The following is a 22356-nucleotide window of genomic DNA, read 5'->3' on the forward strand; positions in this document are numbered from 1 at the left end:
TTTTTTTTTTTTTTTTTATTTTTTTACTTATTTTTAGTATATTAAATGGAAAAGGTAAAAAATATAAAGAAACAAAAAAATGGATTTTTAGATTTTCATGTAAGATAAATTGTACATTTTTGCTGATAGCTATAATATTTTTTTTTTTTTTTTTATAAAAAAATCATACATAATTTTGTCTAAATTTTTTCTTTTTATTACCTTATCTTTATAAAATATTTTAAACACGTAAGATAAAAAAGATAAAAATTATATGTCATTATAATACATATAAATATGACAAAATTTTCTGAAGATCATTATGATACTTTGAATTTAACAGAGCTAAAAAGTAATATTCAAGAGAAAAGTATAATAGGTTACAGTGTTAATTTTACAGCAGGTGGCTTATTATTTTTTGGAGGATTTAAAATAGATGTTCAACAAAACAATGGATATATTTGCAATGATGCTTATTTAATTCACATAAAAAAAGAAAAAGCAGAATATGAAAGTATTACAAGTAAAATAAAACCCAATTTGAGATGTTATCATAATTCTTGTACTTTATTAGAAAATTATGTAATAATTTTTGGAGGATTAAATAGCGAAACTCCTTTTATTGCTTTAAATGATTTGTGGATATTTAATAGTTTAAATAAAACTTTTGTTGAAATAAAATCCAATTGTACAGAAAAAAATGAAAAGACACAAATAGAAAATTATGAATCGTATGAAAATGGGAAATCATATGAAGTGGGTAATAGTGATGATAATAAAGATGATGAAGATGATAATGATGATGGAATTTTAGATAATGCATATATTAAACACTTAAAAAATTTAAAATATCATAAAAATGAAGAATTGTGTGTAAATAATATTCCTTCTCCACGTTATTTTTCAAGCTTAGATTTATATATAGTTAAAAAAACTAATATGGATGAAAAAAAAGAATTTGAAAAAGATGAGATAAAAATAAAAAATAATAAAATAATAGTAAATAATATAGATAATTATGAATATTTTAGTCTAATTGTATTTGGTGGATATGGTGGTTATGGTTATGATAGAAATAGTTACAATGATTTATATGAATACAATATTTTGAACAATGAATGGACATTGCGACCTTGCAAAGGAAGCAATCCTTCAAAAAGATATGGGCATATTTCATTTATAAATGGAAATAACTTATTTATATTAGGAGGTACAAATGCTGAAATCAGTTTTAATGATATGTATTCATGTGATTTAAAGAAAAATGAATGGTCTGAAGTTGATTTTTCTTATTCATTTAATGTTGCAAAAGTGTTTTGTAGGAGTGTATTAGTTGAATCTATAGATAGAAATATAATTTTTATATTTGGTGGTTGTAATATAATTAGTGATGAAAAAGGAAATAGAAAAATAGAATATAATAACATTAAATTAAATATGTTAAAGTTATATGATAATTTTAAATTAGAAGAATTAAAATACAGTTTAATTAAAAGAAAAGAAAATATAAAGAATAATTGTGACTATAACTCTAAAAGTGGTAGTGATATGAATTACTTAAGGGAAGAAGAGGAAAAAAAAAAAAATGATAAAAGCGATACTTATGAAGATAGTATGTCAACCAATATAATATTTTCTTCTATTAGTTATGATTTTATTGATTCTAATTTAATTATTACAGATTCTAAGAAAAAAATATATGTAATGAATATAAGTAAAATCATAGGACCAAAATATGCAATTTTTAATTTATCACCAAAATATTGTGACATAAATGGAAATAAAAAAATTTTATTAAAAGGGAAGGGATTCACAAATGAAGGAAGAATAATTGTAAAATACAAATCAGAAAATGTCAATTTATATAGTGATGGAATTTATATAAATGAAAATAATATATATACTGTTGCACCTAATGCGAAGAATAAGATAACAAACAAAATTTGTGAAGTTCAACTATCTATCAATGATAAATGCTATACAACCAACAATTGCATATTAGAATATTATTATAATATTGATCCAAAAAATACTTTAGTTTTTGGTACTGGATTATTGGAACCTGTATGTTTAAAAGAAAATAATTTTTTTTTTCTAATAGCTAGAAATAGTTTAAATGAAAATAAAAAAATAGGAGGAGATAAGTTTCAAATAAGTATTGTATATGAGGATAAAAATGAAAAGCATAATTTAAAATACCTAGTTTATGATATAAATAATGGATTTTATATAGTGAAATATTTTCCTTTTTCTATTCAAACAGAAATAAATGAAAATGAATCAAATATAATAAAAAATGAGGCAAATATAAATGAAAATGATTCAGAATTAGATAAAAATGATACAAAATCAAACAAACATACGGAACAAAACAGTAACACAGATACTTTTACTAACAGTCCTCTTGAAAATAAACTAAAATCAAATGTAATATTTAATAAAAGTGATAATGAAATTAAAAATTTTAATATAAATAATAATAATGAATTACATTTCAATGGAATTTTACGAATAACAATAAAATTAAATGGAGAAAATGTTCAAAATAGTCCATTTATTTTAAAAGTGGAAAATAAAGAACAAGATAAAATAAAATATGTAAAAAAATTTGTTAATGATAGGCTAGAAGATTTAATAAAAAAAGGAGAACAATTATTTGATCTAATAAAAAATAAAAATATGAATACTAACAATTTAATTGAATTAAATAAAAATATTGACCATTTTTTAAACAAATTTTCTAAATCTATACATGATATAAACATAATAGAACAATATATACATTATGGGGTTATTCATATTGAGGAAATGGAAAAAATTATAGATGAGTTACATAGAGAAGAAAATGTTGTAAATGCCTATTTAGAAGATGAATCTTCCATCGATAATGAAATTAATAATTTAATAAATAATGAAAAGAATAAAAATAGTTTGATTAAAACTACTAATAATAATAATATAATAGAACATGAATACGAATATAATGATAATAAAAATATATGCCATGAAAAAGGAATTGAGAAAAAAGATATAAAAAAAAACACAGACAATAATATACATTTATCAGAAAAAAGTAAGTTAATTAGTAATTATTTAAAGGTTAAAGATAATAAAAATATTCTTGATTTTATAAATGAAAATAAATTAAAATTTATGGACTATATTGATTTAAATTTAATGAAAAAATTAAAAAATTATATTAATCTTTTAAATAATGAAGAATTAAACTTAAGAAATAAAAAAGATATTAAAAAAAACGATATTTTAAAAACGAAAATATCAGAAAATAAAAAAAATAGTAATGAAAGGGAATTGCATACAGAATATGAATATTTTACAGAAAAAGGAGAAAAAAAAAATGAGGCTATTAAGAATTTACTAATTTTTTATGATAAATTAAAATCTGTTTGTATATGTAAAAAGGAAAAGGAATTAAAGGAAGAGTTTATAAAAGAAGAAAAAGAAAGTATTAAAAAACTAAAACTAAATTATAATAAATTTATTAACATTAAAAAAAATTTAGAAATATCAAGCGTTTATACACATAACAATGGATACGAATTATCCTTAAAGGAGCTAGAGACAACAAAAAAGTATTTAGCAGAAATAAAAGAAGAAGTAACAAAAATAAAACAAATATCAGATAATATAATAAGAATAGACAATGTAGAAGAATTAAGCAAGGAAATAGAAAATTTGAATAATGAAATAAATGAAATAGAAAAACTTTGGATTTTTATTAAAAAAAAAGAAGAAATTTTAAATAAATTTTTTTTTTGTTCTTTTAAAGATTTAGATGTAGAAGATTTTGATATACAAGTTAAAAAATTGCAAAATAATTTCAAAAAAATAAAAGTGGATAGAAAACATAACATATGTAAAGAGGAAACTTTAAAATTAAAAGAAATAATCAAATTTATTTCAGTCTTAAGTGAAATAAAAAAACCTTTTATCAAGGAAAGACATATAAAAGAAATAGAATACAATATAAATGAAGAAAAAGAAAAAAGTAAAGAAGAAAAGATTAGTATTATAATTGATGATAATACCCTTGCTATATATTTTTATAAATTAAATGTAATGAAGTATCATGATACAATTGAGGAAGTAATAATAAAAGCATATAATGAAAAAGTAATAGAAGAAACATTAAATAAATTTGAGGAGTACTGGGACAAAATATATTTTAAAAATAAAAACTATAAAAATGATATTACATTAACTTACATAGATGATGTTTGCATAGATACAATAGAAGAACATCAGGTAACTTTACAGAATTGTTTTTCTTCAAAATATTTTCTCTTCTTTTCAACAGAATTAAATTTATGGCAGAAAAAAATATCAAATATATATGAAGTAATACAACTATTAAAAGATATAGAAAAATTGTGGATATATTTACAAAATATGTATATTTATTCAGAGGAAGTAAAAAAAGAGTTACCATCGTATTCTAAATTTTTCTTAACAATAAACGATGAATATTTAGAAATGTTAGAACAGATAAATAATAATAATATTAAAGTGATCGACTTCTCTAATGAGGATGGGATAATAGAAAAATTAGAGGATTTAAAGGCAAAATTATGTAAAAGTGAAAAACCTTTAAATGAATATTTAGACTCCAAGAGAAAATCTTTTCCAAGATTTTTCTTTATATCTTCAACAGATTTAATAGACATTCTGTCTAATGGTAATAATTTTAAACTTGTTAATACTCATGCTCAAAAAATATTTTTATCAATAAGGAAATTTGTTACAAAAAATGAAAAATTAAGTGAAAATGAAATAGAGAATGAAGTAAAACTTGAAATTAATGAAAACACTTTTGAAAATCAAAATAATATTAAAAATGAAAGCATATCACAAATAGAAGAAAAAACATTTTCTTTTAACCAAAAAGATAATGAATCATTAAAAAATAATGTCCATATGGAGAAAATAAACATGAACAGTTCAGGAGAAGATGAAGAAATTATTACAAAATTAATTTCTTCTTATGGAGAAGAAATTTGTAATTTTCATGAAGAACTCACTTTAAGGGGTAAGGTAGAGTGCTATTTAAATGATATAATAGTTCATATTAAGCATACATTAAAATATTATATCACCAATTTATTTAAATTGAAGTATTTATATAATGATAAAAAAGACAAATGGATTGATGAAAATTATTTGTCGCAAGTGTTCATTTTGTGTAATACCATATTTTTTGTAAATGATGTTGAAAATATATTAAGCAAAAAAGACGTTAATGTACAAGAAGAGTTAAAAAAATATTATAAAAACCATATTCTTCAGCTAGAAAATGTTATAAAAAAGGTTCAGAAGAAATTGACTATAAAAAATAGGATAAAAATAATGTGTATAATAACTTTGGATACATACTACAGAGATGTATTAGAAATTATTTTAAAAAATAAAAATAACATATCTATAAATATGTTTGATTGGCAATCTCAAATTAGAATGTATCCATTTTTTAAAGACAAAAATTATACTAGTAATGATAACGTACATGAAAATGAAATTCAAAATAAGGGGGATAATAATGAAAAAGAAAAAGATGAATCTATGGAAGAAAGAGAAAATAAAATTAAAGCTGAAAGTGAACAAAATAATATGTATGATGAAATATACAAAAGTAATACTTTAGATTTTAAACAGTTATATATAAAAATAAGAATTATGGATTGTTCTTTCAACTATTCTTATGACTATATAGGTAATTACCAAAGGTTAGTGATTACCCCTTTAACTAGCCGCATATATATAACAGCAACCCAAGCATTAAGTTTATATATGGGTTGTGCCCCTGCTGGACCTGCGGGAACAGGAAAAACAGAAACAACAAAAGATTTATCTAGTTTTTTTGGAAAAAATTGTTATGTATTTAATTGTTCAGATCAATTAGATTATAAAAGTATGGGTAATATATTTAAAGGCATCGGAAGCACTGGATGTTGGTGTTGTTTTGATGAATTCAACAGATTAATTCCTGAAGTTTTATCTGTTTGTTCTATTCAATTTAAGTCTATATTAGATTGCAAACGTAATAATAACAATGTTTGTATAATAGGTTCTGATGAAATTATAGTTAAAAAAAATTGTGCAGTTTTTATTACTATGAACCCTGATTATTTGGGGAGATCAAAATTACCTGAGAGTCTTAAAATATTATTTAGACCTATTACTGTAATTATTCCTGATTTTAACAAAATTTGTGAAAACATGTTAATGGCTGAAGGATATGTAGATGCAAAATATCTTTCCATTAAATTTACGACTTTTTTTGAACTTGCTCAGAGTTTGTTAAAAGAAAAACATTGTGATTGGGGATTAAGAAGTATTAAAAGTGTTTTAACAAAGGCAGGATTCTTAAAGAGAACTTATCCAGATGTTGATGAAAATAAATTACTATATTCAGCTATACGTGATATTAATATAGCAAAAATATCTTCTTCTAATTGTCCTATATTTTCAGGGTTGTTGGATGATATATTTTTTTCAAAGCAGAATATAATAAATAAACAAAATGATAATGAAATAAGTTCAGATATAAAAAAAAATTTAAGTAATGAAAATGATAACATAAAAAAAGATGAAAATTATATAGAAAAATGTAAAATGGAAAATAACGAAGATGATGAAATAGAAGAAAATGTAAGTAATGAAAAAAAAAAAAGTGATACTAATCAAATAAATAGTAATATAAATAATAAAATATCTAATTCTAGTGAACAGAAAGAATTTTTTAATCAAAGTATAATTGAAAATGAATTAATGGAAATTTGTAAGAAAAATCATTTATTTGGTTTAAATTATTTTGTTAAAAAAATTATACAATTAAATGACATTATTAATATACGACATTGTGTATTTATAATGGGAGAAGCAGGTTGTGGAAAAACTACTTTATTTAATATGTTAATGGAATATCAAAAAAAGCAAAATTTAAAAACAGTAAGTATTAGAATTAATCCTAAATCTATAAGCATTGATGATTTATATGGTAATGTTCATATAAAAACAAGGGAATGGAAAGATGGAGTTTTTTCAAAATACATGCGAAATTATTCAAAAAGAGACGATTGTGATAAAGCTTATATAATTTTTGATGGAAATTTAGATTCTCATTGGATAGAAAATATGAATTCAGTCATGGATGATAACAAGGTATTAACCTTATCATCTAACGAGAGAATTTTATTAAAAAATCATATGAATTTGGTTTTTGAATTTAGTGATTTAATGTTTGCTACACCTGCCACTATTTCCAGAGCCGGTTTAGTTTATTTTTCTGTTGATCCTAATGATTTGTGGAAAAATTATTTTTTATCATGGATTGATAAGCATGATAATTTTAATAGTAGTATTAAAAAGATATTTGAAAAATTAATGTACAAATATGTTGAACCTACATTTTCTTATCTGAATACTTTGCAAACATCTATTAAAATATCTCCAATGTCACACATTCAATCATTGGCTGCCTTATTAGATATATTATTAGTTGATAATAATTACGAAAGTGTTGAGCATTATTTTATTTATTCTGTTATATGGTGTTTTGGTAGTTTTTTAGGAGAAAAAGATAATGTAAATTACAAAAAATGCTTTGATAAATACTGGAAAAATACTTTTAAAAGTATTAAAGTTAATAGAAAAATTAGTGTTTTTGATTTTTATGTTGAAAATAATAAATTTAAGGAATGGAATGAAAGAGAAATAGTTAATCAAATTAACCAAAATTCTTTATTAAAAAATGATATATTTATTGAAACAGTAGAAAGCTGTTCTTATAAATATATAAGTAAACTATTTTTAAAGTCAAATATGCCTATTTTATTTATTGGTAAGACAGGAGTAGGAAAAACTCATTTATGTAAGAAAATATTAAATGAAGATAAAGATGGATATAAAAGTTTTTACATGATTTTTAATTATTATACAACATCAAAAAATGTACAATCCTTAATGCAAAGTTGTTTAGAAAAAAAATCAGGAAAACAATTCAGTCCTCCATATCAACAGAAATTGATTTACTTTATTGATGATATTAACATGCCTAAATGTGATGATTATAATACACAAAGTGCTATTGAATTATTATGTCAATACATTGACACTAATTCTTGGTTTGATTTAGAAAAATTAAATTTAATAAAAATTTTGAACACAAAACTTATTTCTTGTATGAATTACAATAGAGGAAATTTTACAATAAATCCTAGACTTCTCAGACATTTTTTTATTTTAAATATTAATTTTCCAGAAAACAATACTGTGAATAGTATTTTTAGTGCTCTTCTGAAAGATCATTTTAGCAATTTTAAACAAGATGTATCTGATTTAATTCCTTCTATATTAAAATCAACTATATCTTTATATTACAATATTGAAAAGACCTTTAAAAGAACAGCCACATATTTTTATTATGAATTTAATTTAAGAGACATTCATAGTATAGTTAAAGGACTTCTTACGGCAACACCAGTTACATTTCAAGATTGTGATAAGTTATTATTTTTATGGTTACATGAATGTGAGAGAGTTTATTCAGATAAGTTAAATAAAAAAGACAAAAAAAAATACAAGAGTATCATTATTGATTTAATAAAAAAAATGTATAATAAGTATGAAATTAATAAGTTTGTTATGAAATATGACAACAGTTTATTGTTTTCTAATTTTCATAAAGGCAATCATGACAAAAGTTATGATTTATGTAAAAATATAGAGGAATTAACATTATTCTTAACAGAAGAACTAAATGAGTATAATAATTTCTATAATTTAAATATTGTTTTATTCAATGATGCCATAAGACATATTTGTAAATTAATAAGAATAGTAGATAATTTAAAATCACATGCCTTGTTATTAGGTATAGGAGGGTGTGGAAAAACAACAATTTCTAAATTTTCATCTTATATATCTTCCAAAACATTTTATGAAATGGATTTTTCAGCTCACTGCTCCGATAATGATATAAAAAAGTATTTACAAAATATATTTCATAAATGTGCTATGAAAAATGAAGATATTGTTTTATTTTTAAAGGAGAGTAAAATTCATGATAATTTTTTTATTTATGTTAATGAATATATATGTTCTAACAATATAATCGAATTATACACAAAAGAAGAAAAGGATTATATAGTACATAATATGAGAAATATAGCTAAATCGGAAGGAATAGAAGGGACAGATAATAATATATTTGACTATTATATCAAAAAGGTAAATGATAATTTACATTTCATATTATGTTTTTCTCCAACTAGTAATAATTTCAGAGATAAATCAAACAATTTTCAATGTATTTTAAATAATACAATGATTGATATTTATGATAATTGGGAAGCAGATTCCTTAATGTGTGTAGGACAAAAATATGTCAATAATATATATATGAATATAAATACTGGAGATATATTACTGGATGAAGAATACTTAAATTTACAAAATGAAAATAAGAATAAACAAAATTTAAATGAAAGAAACATTAAAAGTGATACAACTGTCCTTATAAATGATAATAGAAACGATAATTTGAACAAAGAACATAGTAACATTAATGATTTAGGTGATGATAAAGGAAATATAATAAATAGTAATAATAATAATAATAATAATCAAATCAATGATCACTCTAGTGGAATAAATAATGAAAATAACAATGATGCTCCTATTACAACAAATTTAAATTTAATAAATGAAGAAGAATATGTTAACTTAAAAGACATCATAATTGAATATTTAAAAGAATGCTATGAGGATTTATTAGATATATCATCTGATTATTATTCACACGAAAGATCTCATATATATATAACCCCTAAATTGTATTTAGAGAGTATAAAAACATACCATATAATGTTATTAAAAAATATTACTAATATAAATAATAAGATGAATATGTTGAAAAATGGAATTACAAAAATGAATGAAACTAGTTCGAATGTTGAGAACATTAAAAATTGTCTAAAGGAAAAGAAAAAAATATCAGAAGAAAAAAAAGATGCAGCTGAAAAATATGCTATTGATATTGGAAATGAAAAGATGATTGTTAAAAAAGAAAGTGATTTAGCTGATATAGAAGAAAAAAACTGTTTAGAAATACAAAAAAAAGTATTAAAACAACAAGAAGATTGTGAGAATGATATTATTTTAGGTATACCGTTAGTAGAACAAGCAGAAGAAGCTTTAAACACTTTAAATAAAAAGAATATTCAAGAATTAAAGACTCTAAATAAACCTCCACCAGGTGTAGAAGATATCACTGCTGCTGTTATGCAATTATTGGCCACAATTGATACAACTATAAATGTTGATAAATTTGGTAAAATAAAAGATAGAAGTTGGAAGTCAGCACAAAAAATGATGATTAACCCTGAAAAGTTTATTTCTTTATTAAAAGATTATAAAAATAAAATAGATGAAAATTTGGTTCCTGATTGTAATTTTAAATATGTGGAAAATTTGATTAATTTGCCCCATTTTAATAAAAATGCAATTCAAAAAAAATCAAAAGCTGCTGCTGGTTTAGCTGAATGGGTATTGAACATTACATCATTTTATAAGATTATACAAAATATATTGCCAAAAAGAATACTACTAGATAATACCAAAAAAAGTCTTGAAGAAGCTAATGAAAAACTACAAATAGTGCGTGAAAAGGTTCAATCTCTTAAAGAAAAGTTAAATGCTTTAATAAATCAATATGATCATGCTATTTATGAAAGAGATCTCGTAATTTTAGAAGAAAAAAAACTAAAAACAAAATTAGAATTATCAATTAGATTAATAGATGCTTTAAGTAGTGAACAAATAACATGGTCCAATCAATACGAAAATTTAAAAAAAAAAAAAAAAACTATTTTAACAGACATATTATTATCTTCTACATTTGTAACATTCTGTGGTGGATTTACAAAAAAATATAGAAATACAATTATGACAAAATGTGTTGATACATTAAAGAAAAAAAACGAAATTCAAAATAATATTTTTAATAATATGGTGAACAAACTAAATAAAAATGAAAAAAACGTTACATCAAATATTTCTAACAAATATGGATATATAAACAATAGTGAAAATAACATTAATAATGCAAATAACTCAAATAACGTAAATAATATATTAAATAATGCTAATACAGATAATGAACTATATAATAGTGATTTAATGAAACAAGACATTATACATGATATATTTTTGGTAAATAATTTTAATTTAGATTTATTGATAAATGAAGAAATTTTAGCTAAATTAAGCAAACAAGGATTAACATTAAATTCTGTTTGCATTGAAAATAATATAATACTAGAAAATAGTGATAAATTTCCAATAATTATTGATCCACAAATGGAAAGTTTAAAATGGTTAATTAATAATCAAAGAGAAAAAAATGAGAAATTAATTATCACTGATATTAACGATAAAATGTTATTTAAAAAAATAGAAGAATGCATATCATTCGGTTATTCAATTATCGTTGAAAATGCGGATGAATGCATTGATAATACATTATACAATGTTATATCAAAAAATATTATTAAGAGAAAAAATAATTATTATATTAACATAAATGATAAAGAGTTAATATTTCATCCATCCTTTTATATTATTTTACATACACAACTGTCTAATCCTCATTATCAGCCTGAAATACAATCAGCTTGCTCTTTAATCAATTTTACAGTTACACCTGATGATTTAGAAGAGCACTTATTGTCAATTACATTAGAAAATGAATTTAATCACTTATCAAAAAAGAAAAAGAAATTATCTTTATTAAAGTATGATTATATGTGTCAGTTATCTTTTCTACAATCATCCATTTTGCAAAAATTAACTGACGCTAAAGGAGACATATTAGAAGATGTTTCTTTAATTGAAAATTTAGAGAAAACTAAATTATTGAGTGAAAACATAGCTAAAAAAAGTGAAATTGTTAAAAATACAGAAGTTCATATTAACACTATTATTAATTTATATAGACCATTGTCAAAAAGAGGAGTAATGTATTTTTTTATTTTACAAAAATTAAAAAATCTTCACTCTTTTTATTTTTATTCATTAGAAATATTTTTAAAAATATTTATCAAATGTTTGAAAGATTGTTCAGAAAACAAACCTTCAAATAATCATACAAACGTAAAAAATAAATATCTTAAAAATACAGATAAGGATTCCAATGAAGGAGACTTTTATAATATTATAGAAGAAAACAAAAAAGATGAATATATAAAAAATGATTCAGATGGAAAAAATTATAATAAAGAACAATCCATTGAAAAAGAGATGTGTGAAGGAAATAGTTATAAAGGAAAATGTAGTGAAGAAAAAGTTGAGACAGAATTTGAAGTGGAAAAAGTGCAAGAATATACAAGTGATAAAAAAGTTAATAAAGAGAAATTAAATGAAGAAATTATAGAAGAAAAATTGGGTGAAAATATAAGGGAAGAAGAAGATAGTGAACAAACTAAAGGTCAAAATGATAAGGAAATTATTGATAAAGAACAGTTAGAAGAGAATATTGATGAAGAACAAATTAAAGAAGAGGAAATTGATGAAAAACAAATTGAAGAAGAGAAAATTGATGAAAAACAAAATGAAGAAGAGAAAATTGATGAAAAACAAATTGAAGAAGAGAAAATTGATGAAAAACAAATTGAAGAAGAAAATATTAGTGAAAAACAAATTAAAGAAGAGATAAATGATGAACGAAATGAAAACGAAAAAATTGAAGATAAACATATTGAAGAACAAATTGATAAAGAAAAGATTAATGATGAGGAAATTGATAAAAATAAAGTAGATGAAGAAAAAATTGAAAAAGATAAAATAGATGAAGAAAAAATTGAAAAAATAGACTCAGAAAAAGTGAGTAAAGAAAAAAACAATATCGAAATGATGGAAGAAGAAAATATAGAATCAGAAAATACAGATATGATCAAATTAGAATCAGAAAAAGAAGTTGAAGAAAAATTAGATTCAATAAAAGAATATGAGGAAAATACTAAAGAAAAAAATGAGGATTTAGAAAGCGATGATTTTGAAAATGATGATTTTAAAAATGAAGAAATAAAAATAGATAAAAATGAAGTTGAAAAAAGAGTAAATGTTTTAATAGAGTTATTAAATGTAAAAATGTGGATGTACATTGATAAAGGGTTATTAGAAAGAGATAAATTAATTGTAAAGTGCTTAATTATGTTGAATTTAGAAAAATTAAATGATAAAATAACCCAAGAAGAAGAAGAAATATTTATAAATCCTAAATATAAATTAAATAGTAATAAAAATAAATTAAACGGTAAAAAAGAGAATGAAAATATAGAAAAAAATTTAATGAATAAATCTTTTATAAGTGAAGATTTGTATGAAGATTGCAAAAATTTAGAAAATTTAAAAGATTTTGAAAATTTAACTGAGAGTTTTGAAAGTGAAAGTATGTCATGGAAACAGTGGTTTTTAAGTGAAAAAGTTGAAAATGAGGAATTACCTCGAAAATATAACAACCTAAAAGATTTTTCCAAATTGTTATTAATTAGAGTATTACGAAAAGATAGATTTTTGGTATCTTTAAAAAATTATATTAAAAAACACATCAAAATGACTAATGATGAAAAAAATACATACGCTCTTGAAAATATATTAGAGGAATATATTGATAATAAAACACCTGTTTTATTTTTATTAACTTCTGGTAACGACCCTTCTAAGGAAATTGAAGATTATGTTGAAAAGTTAAAAAAAAATCAGAAAACTATTTCGAATAACGGTAATAGTGAAAAAAATATTAACACTATTTCCTATGTTAATATATCAATGGGTCAAGGTCAAGAAAATATTGCATTAAAATATTTAAAAGAAATATCAAAATGTGGAGGATATATATTTCTACAAAACATCCATTTAATGACCAAATGGCTAAAGGAATTTGAAGAAATTTTGGACAAAATATTTTTAGATGCACATAAAAATTTTCGATTATTTTTATCTTCAGCAATCCCTTCTGAAAAAGAAACACAATTATTACCTGAAAAATTATTAAAAAAATGCTTTAGGATAAATAACGAAAAATCCTATAGTTTAAAAGATAATATAAAATGCTGTTTGGATAAGTTTGAAAACAGAGAATATGATGGTAAATTAAAAACTGTTATACTAGGCTTATCTTATTATCATAGTTTGTTATTGGGGAGATTTCTTTATGGAAAAATTGGATTTAGTCAATCTTATTCTTTTAATGATAATGATTTAGAAATTTCATTTAATATAATAAAAAGGTACTTGAGTAGTTACGAAAGTTTTCCTTTAGCTGATGTATTATTTTTAATAGGAGAAATTATTTATGGTGGACATATAACAGATATATGGGACAGAAGAATAAATAAAACTTACATAAAAAATATATTAAATGAAATATATAGAAATATAATTACAATTAATGAAAAAAAAAGAAATAGTATTAATAATGAGACATATAACAATAATACGGAAAATATTTCGAATAATGAATTAGAAGAGAAACAGATTTTAAAAAATACAAAAAATAATATTTTATTTGATGTATTTAAGTTTCCCGATTGTAGTAAATATAATATTTCTCAATTAAAAAAGTATATTGATGAAAAATTAAATAAAGAGCAAACATATTTATTAGGACTTCATATAAACGCTGAAATTGAATATATGAAAAATGAATGTTCAAGGATTTTGCAAAATTTACAAGAATTAAGTAATAAAGAAATTGCATCACCTCAAAATTATAAGAATAAAAAAATTGGAGAAAATGATACAGAAGAAGATGAGGAAGAAAAAAATTCAGGAAGTAATAAAAGTACCAAAATTTTGTATGACATAATAAATCATCTATTAAATGAGTTACCAGAAAAAATAAATATAAATGATTTAAAAATAGAGGAAGTTCAAACTAATACGTTTGTTGTAATAGCATTAAAAGAAGCAGAAAAATTTAATAAATTGATTGAATGCATTAATGATACATTAATAGAGATAAAGTTAGTTTTAGATGGAATTCTAAATATGAATGATAAAATACAAAACACTATTAAATCCTTACTATTACATAATATACCAGATATATGGAAGAATTATTCTTATCCATCCAAAAAAAAATTAATGCCATGGTTTGAAAATTTCAAGTTAAGAATTCTTTTTATAAAAGAATGGATTTCTAAAATAAGAAATCAAATTTTTTTACCTAGTTCTGTGTGGTTATCAGCATTATTTAATCCCATATCTTTTCTAACAGCAATAAAACAAAAATTTGCGCATGAAAATAAAGTTCCTATTGATAAACTAAAATTAAAATGGCATGTAACCAACATAACTAAAGTAGAGGATTTAAATAATAAAAATAACTCTTTATATATACATGGTTTATTTTTACAAGGCGCATCATGGTTAATAAATTCTAAAAATGATACTTTTGTATTTGATAAAGATAATTTAAAAGAAAATATTTCTTATGGAAATATAATAGAATCAGTACCTAAAAATATTTATTTTCCTATGCCATTAGTGTATGTTTATTGTATAACTAATGAACAAGATGAATTATTGAAATCAAATTTAGAATCACATTTTTTAAATACACCATTGTATATAACTTCAGATAGGGGAAGTACTTTTGTTTGTTCAATTGATTTAAAGTAATAACATGAAAAAAAAAAAAAAAAAAAAGTATAGTAATATATATTTAATTTATTTCACTTTTATAAATTTTTTTAATTACATATTTTATTATTACATCTTAATTAATTTATATATATGTTTATGTTTCTTATTTACAGTTTAGAAATGGACGATATAAAAGATAAATGGATATTAGCTGGTGTTGCTCTTTTTTTATCTGATGATTAATTTATTATTTTTTTTTTTTTTTTATTTTATACATACTATTATAAAAGATAACTATTTTTATTTAAATTTATGTGTTCATTATGACATTAAAAATGAATTCACTAATAAAATTTAAAAAAAAGAATAAAAAGAATTATGATATTTTATAAATAAATTTAATTAAGGTAGGCACTTTTTTAAGAAGATAAATAATAAATTATCAAAAAAAATATTGTGTTTAAATTTTTACTTTTGTTTAATTAAACCATATATATATATATATATATATATATATATATATTTTATAAAAATATAAAAAAAAAAAAAAAAAAAAAAAAAAAAAAAAAAAAAAAAAAAATAAGAAAATACAAAAAAAAAAAAAAAAAATAAAAAAAATAAAAAAAATAAAAAAAATAAAAAAAATTAAAAATAAAATATGTTATTTTTATAATTTATAAGAATTAATTTAATAATATATTTCATTACAATTAAATTTTATATTTCCATAAGATACTAAACATATGATAAATATATCGGATTCATTATAGAATTAATATTTCGAATAATATTAATTTATATAGTACATAAATTTTATAAATTTTTGCTTTTATCACCAAATTCTTTTTTTCTTTTTTTTGCAATTGTATTTTGATAAAAATTTTTAACTTGCTCTTTGGTTTTTCCATATGGTTTCAACGCTGAATATAAAGAGTCCCAATTTTTTCCATCTTTTAAAAAAATTTCAAAATAAATTTTTTTTTCTTTATCTGTCCATTTAGTTGCTGTCTTTCGGAATTGCTTAGAAGAATCAAAATTTTCTATTTGAGATTTTTTGATTTGTTTCATTTCATCTAAAAGTTCTATATGGGATTTGTTATTAATAAAAGATTTTATTTCATCTTTTATGTCTGTATTAATATTATTTGTGTTAATTTGATCGGATAAAGATGTAATATAATTTCCATTCATTTTGTTTTTATTTATTTCTGTTGGGGAATTATTGTCACTCCATATATTTTGATTATTTAAAAAATTATTTTCATTACTTGTGATGTATTTTTTTTTTTTATCAATATCTTCTTCACTGTAAATTTTGCTTGTTAAATTATTTTCATTTAAAAATTTATCATGCTTGTTTAATGATGAAATAGACTTACCATCTTTATTATAACAATGCTTTCTAAGAATTTGTTGATCTTTTTTGTAATTAAGTGTTTCTTTTTTCGTATTATATATTAATTCTCCATCAAAATTTTCTTTTCTATTTTCATTAAATATATTCTTTTTTTGATCATTTTTATAATATCCCATTTTTTCTTCTTCTATTTGTTCATCTCCAGCTTCACCTTTATCTTCATTTTCATCCTGTTCTTCTTCAAAGTAAATTTCATCACCATTTTCTCTATTTTCATTTTCAGTTTCTTCTTTATTATCAGTATCAGTATCATCATCATCATCATCATCATAATCATCATGAGCATCATCATCATCATTATCATCATGAGCATCATCATCATCATTATCATCATCAGCATCATAATCCTCTTTTTCTTTTTGTATATCTTCTTCAGAATCATCCCTTTCTTCCTCTTCTTCCGCTTCTTCTGCTTCTTCCTCTTCTTCCACTTCTTCAAATTCGTTTTCTTCAGATTCATTGAAATCATTTTCATGTTTTTGTAATTCATTTATTTTTTCTTTTTTATGGATTATTTCATTTTCACACTTTTTCTCCAAACTTTTTTTTATTTCTTTTCCTTTTCCTTTACTTGAATTTGATACATTATTTTTTTGATCTATTAATGTATTTTTTTCTCCTATTTTTTGAGATGATTTTTTACTTTTTTTAATATTTTTACCTTTTTCATTAATTAAACTACTCATATTTTTTGCTTTTATTATTTGATTTTTTTTTTTAACATTTTTTTCTTTTTCTAAAACTGTACTTTTCTTTTGAAAAATGTTCTTTTTTACACATTTTTTATATTTATAATCAAAAGAAAATGATGTAGATTTGGGATTTTGATATGAATTTTTATTGAAGTTTTCATTATTCTTTTGGTTCATATTTTTTAAAAATTCGAAACATTTAAATAAGCTTTCTTCACATGTTGAATTCTCTGTTTTTTTTTCATGAGAATTTAAATTTAAACTGGAGTTGTAAAAATTGTTACTTACTTCGTTGCTGCTGAGTTCGTTATTATTAATACGTTTATCATCACAATTTTCATCTAAGTCATTTTCACTTAAGAAGTTTTTATTTTTTAATTTTTTTTTATAATCGCCATTTATAATATTATTATTAGCATCATAATTATCTGTATTATCTTTTTTTTCTTTTACAGTATTTTCTAAAGGAATATTTCTTAATTCTGAATTTATATATGTTTGCTTTATATCCACTGATTCATTATTAATATTTTTTAAAATATTTTTATTTTTAAAATCTTCACATGAAGAAAGTTCATCAATTCTTTTTAATTTTTTAATTTGATCATCATTTTTATCAAATAAAGAAGTGGCCTTTAAATTGCATAATTCACTATATTCATTTTTATTATAGTTTTTCTCAATGGTAATATTACTTACATTATTATTATAATCTTTTATCTTCTTAGTATAGGATAATATGCTTTTTTTTTTTTTTTTTCCTTCCTTTTTTTTATTACTATCTAAATTTTCATTATATTTTATTTCAATGATATCTGAATTAATTCCACTATATATAAAATTTTCATTGTTTTTAACTAAAAAACATAATTTTCTATTAGAACTTAAAATAAAGTTATAATTTTTTGGTATTACATATCCATCAGACATATTTTCTAAAATTACTCCTTTATTTGTATAATTGTTATACGAGGAATTTTTATTGTTATTAATCTTATTTGTTAAATTTTTACTATATGATGAACCTTTATAGGTTTTTACAAAATAATTTTTAAAGAAATTCTTTATGTTTATATAACTATAGTTTATACAATTTATATCTTCAAATTCACTTCTGATATAATTATTTTCTAATTTTTTTATTAATTTATTAACAATTTCTTCTTTCGGATTTTTTTTATTTATATCATTCACAGAGCATTTTTTATTTCTTTTCCCTTTATTTTCTGATATTGTTAATAATAATTTCTTTAAACAAAAAAAATTTTTTGTTAAATAATAGAAGTCAACGCATTGTTTAGTGTTTTTAAATTCTAAAAATTGACTTATTTTATCAAATTTTTTAGGATATAATAAATATTTTTCTAGAAATATTCTTATCTCTTGTTTGTTCCATATATAATTTTTTTCATTCGATAATTCTTCATTACTGTAAAATTTGTATAACATATTTTCTTCTAGTATATGTTTAGTATATTTTAATCCTGATCCTTTTTTTGAACATTTATTCTTAAAAAAATTATTTTCCTTCTTAATATTATTATTATTATTTTCATTAGAATTGTTAATATTATTTGTGCATAAAATTTTTGAATTCTTTTTATTTGCATAAGAAGATATGGAATTGAAATAATTTATATTATCTGTCAAATTATCATAATCTTTAAAATTACACATATTATTAGTGTTTTCATAAATAACATTTCTTTCTAATGAAAATAAAGACAATTTAATATTTTGCATACAGTAAAAGTAAGGGTAATATTCAGATATATGCAAAAACTTTTTTTTTTTTAAATCACTAACAAATATACAATTTTTACGCCAGTTTATACAAGGGCCTATTAAATTAGCATATTTAATATTCATATATTCTTTTTTCTTTTCTTTTTTTTCTAATAAATTATCATCATATAATTTTTTGTCATTAGAAGTATAATAAGCTAAATTTTTATTATTATATTTAAATCCACATGGTAAAGGAACAAAAATATATGGATGATCATAAGCTCTGACTGGCAAAATACCCCATGCAAAAATATTTTTTTTTTCCTTCTCCTTTTCAGATATATCTATATCTTCTTTCCATAGCTTATATATTTGTTTATATATATTTGTGTGTTCTTTAATAGTTTCTTCTAGTTGATTTTTTCTTTCTATATAATAGTTAAAAAAATGAAGAATATTCACAGGAATATGTTCATTTTTAAATTCTATACTAAATTCACTATTTTGTATATGAGACATATAATATTTTAATGTTATTTCATCATCATTATCATTAAAACTTAACATATGTTTATAAATTGTTAAATAATGTATTTCTACTTCCTCATTTTTATTTAAATTGTTTTCTAATCCTTTAAAAGATAATACTTCATCAAAAAAGGAATAGCTATTTTTCCCATTTTTATAATTTCTTCTTTTTATGTAATTTTTCCTATTTTCATGATTTTTCACATATTCACTTTCTTCTTTATTGTGTATACTTTTTTCATTTGTTTTTCTTTTTTTATTCCCTTTTAAATTTTCATCATCATTACTATTTATTATATTTTTATGATTATTTATATACTCACTCTCATTATTCTTGCTAATTTTATAAAATTTCCTTTTTTTTATTTTTCCATTATATTTGTAGTTTCCTTTTTTATCACTTCTAATATTTAACGAATAATTTTTGTTCATATAATTTAATAATAAAAAAGGTTTAGATATTTTATTTTTTTTTTTACTAGTCATTATTTTTTCTAAATTCAATTTTATATTTTCTATGTCATATTTTAAGTTATCATATTTTATCTCATGAATATAAAAATAATCATACCTTTCCTTTTCATTTTTGTCCATTTTAAGTAAGTAATTTAAATAAAGAAGATTATAATATAAATTATCATCTAATGTTATATGTCTGCTTATAATATTCATTTTTTTTGTATTATTTTTATTTAAAAATTTATTATATTTAAATAAAAAATCCAAATATGAATTACTGTTAAATCCTTTTTTATTTAATAAATTGCTTTGGTTAAAATTTATATAATTTTTGTCAATAGAATTTTTCATAATATCCTCTTTTATATTATTTTGAGTTTCATTATTACCTTTATTATTATTATTATTATTTAGATAATTATCAAATTTGCAGTTATTTACACCATGACAATTACCATTTAAATTTATGTCATTATCATTAGAATCATTATTATAATTAAAGTTATTTACATCGTTAGATGAAAAAATTAAAATCAATTTAATCTTTTTTTTTAGATTTAATAAATATTTTGGAAAGAAATTTTTTTTAATATAAATGTATATATAATTTTTTTTTTCTGCATTTATATTAGAGTCATTTTTGTATTTTCCTTTTGTTTCATCAATTGTATCGTTATTATTCATGATATCATATTCATCTGCTAAAATATAATCATAAAATTTCTCTATTCTATCACACTTGAAATCATCATTACTAATATATTTATCTCTTTTTTTGTCAATAACTTCACAATAAAAAATTTTACTTATACTACAGAAGAAAGTTAAAACATTTGATATCATATTTCTTAGGTTATTTTTGTTTACACTTTTATTTATTTGTTTTTTCATATATATCCAATATATTTTATTTTTATTTTCGTTAATAGTATTAGAAGAATTATATAAATTACTATCATTTAGAATTTTACTGTCAGAATTGACATTTTTATGTAAGGCACTTTCACATGTATTGGATACATTTTCCTCTTTGTTACTTATAATATTTGATTTTTTCGTATTCTCATTGTTTAAATAACTTTTTAATTCTTTGATATTTTTTTCCTTTTTTTTTTTTATTCTTTCATTTTTCCGTTTTTTTTTTTTTTTAATAAGAAAGTTTATCAATTTCCTTTTTTTTTTTAATTTTTTTTTTTCTTTTGCATAAATTTTATCTATATCTTCATCATCAAGAATATTTTCACATAAATTTGTTTCTTTGTAATATTTGTTTTTAGATAATGCATTAAACAAATCAAGAACAACAGAATTTTTTACTTTTAAATTATCACTTGTAAAATCATTATGATCACATTTACTGTTCATACATATACAATTATCATGAAAAATTTGCAAAGGCGTAACTGAATTAGCAAAGTTTTGAGATGAGTGGGAGTTATTATTTTTTCTTTTTTTTTTTTTTTTTTTTTCATGTTTTACCCTTTTTTTGCTTTCCTCATTTTCTATAAACTCTTCTTCATGTTCATTATAAATTTTTAAACTTTTTTTGTTTTTTGTGAAATCAGCTTTTATTAAATCTTTTTCCATTTTTAGTATTGCTATGTCATCATTGTTTTCTTCATTAGCATATTTAATTTCTTTCGAAATTTTGTTAGATATTTTTTTGAATTCTATATTATTTTGAATTTTTAAATTATTTAAATTATTGAAAATAGTAACTAAACGCTTATGTTGCTCATTTAATTTATTTAATCCCTGTTTCATTTTTCTTCTTATTTTTCTTATTATCAGATTTTTTATTTCTTTTTTTTTATCATTTTTCTGGAAGGGATTGCACTTAATAATATCATTTATTTCTTTCGTTTTCTTCATTTTTAAGCTGATATACAT

General features: G+C 20.8%; 2 protein-coding genes across 2 annotated transcripts; one reads left to right on the plus strand and one right to left on the minus strand.

Moving 5' to 3' along the window:
* Positions 1-276: 276 nt before the first annotated feature.
* PGAL8A_00349500 (dynein heavy chain, putative) lies at positions 277-15885 on the plus strand (the record flags this gene model as incomplete). The annotated part of the gene is made up of 2 exons (XM_028672540.1): positions 277-15646; positions 15821-15885. 2 exons carry the CDS (start codon positions 277-279, stop codon positions 15883-15885), a joined length of 15435 nt encoding a protein of 5144 aa, XP_028529082.1.
* A 570-nt stretch (positions 15886-16455) lies between these two features.
* PGAL8A_00349600 (conserved Plasmodium protein, unknown function) lies at positions 16456-22356 on the minus strand (the record flags this gene model as incomplete). The annotated part of the gene is made up of 1 exon (XM_028672541.1): positions 16456-22356. The coding sequence occupies one exon, from the start codon at positions 22354-22356 to the stop codon at positions 16456-16458; it is 5901 nt and encodes a 1966-aa protein (XP_028529083.1).

The sequence above is a fragment of the Plasmodium gallinaceum genome (genome assembly GCF_900005855.1).
Source record: "Plasmodium gallinaceum strain 8A genome assembly, contig: PGAL8A_v1_98, whole genome shotgun sequence".
Lineage (NCBI taxonomy): Eukaryota > Apicomplexa > Aconoidasida > Haemosporida > Plasmodiidae > Plasmodium > Plasmodium gallinaceum.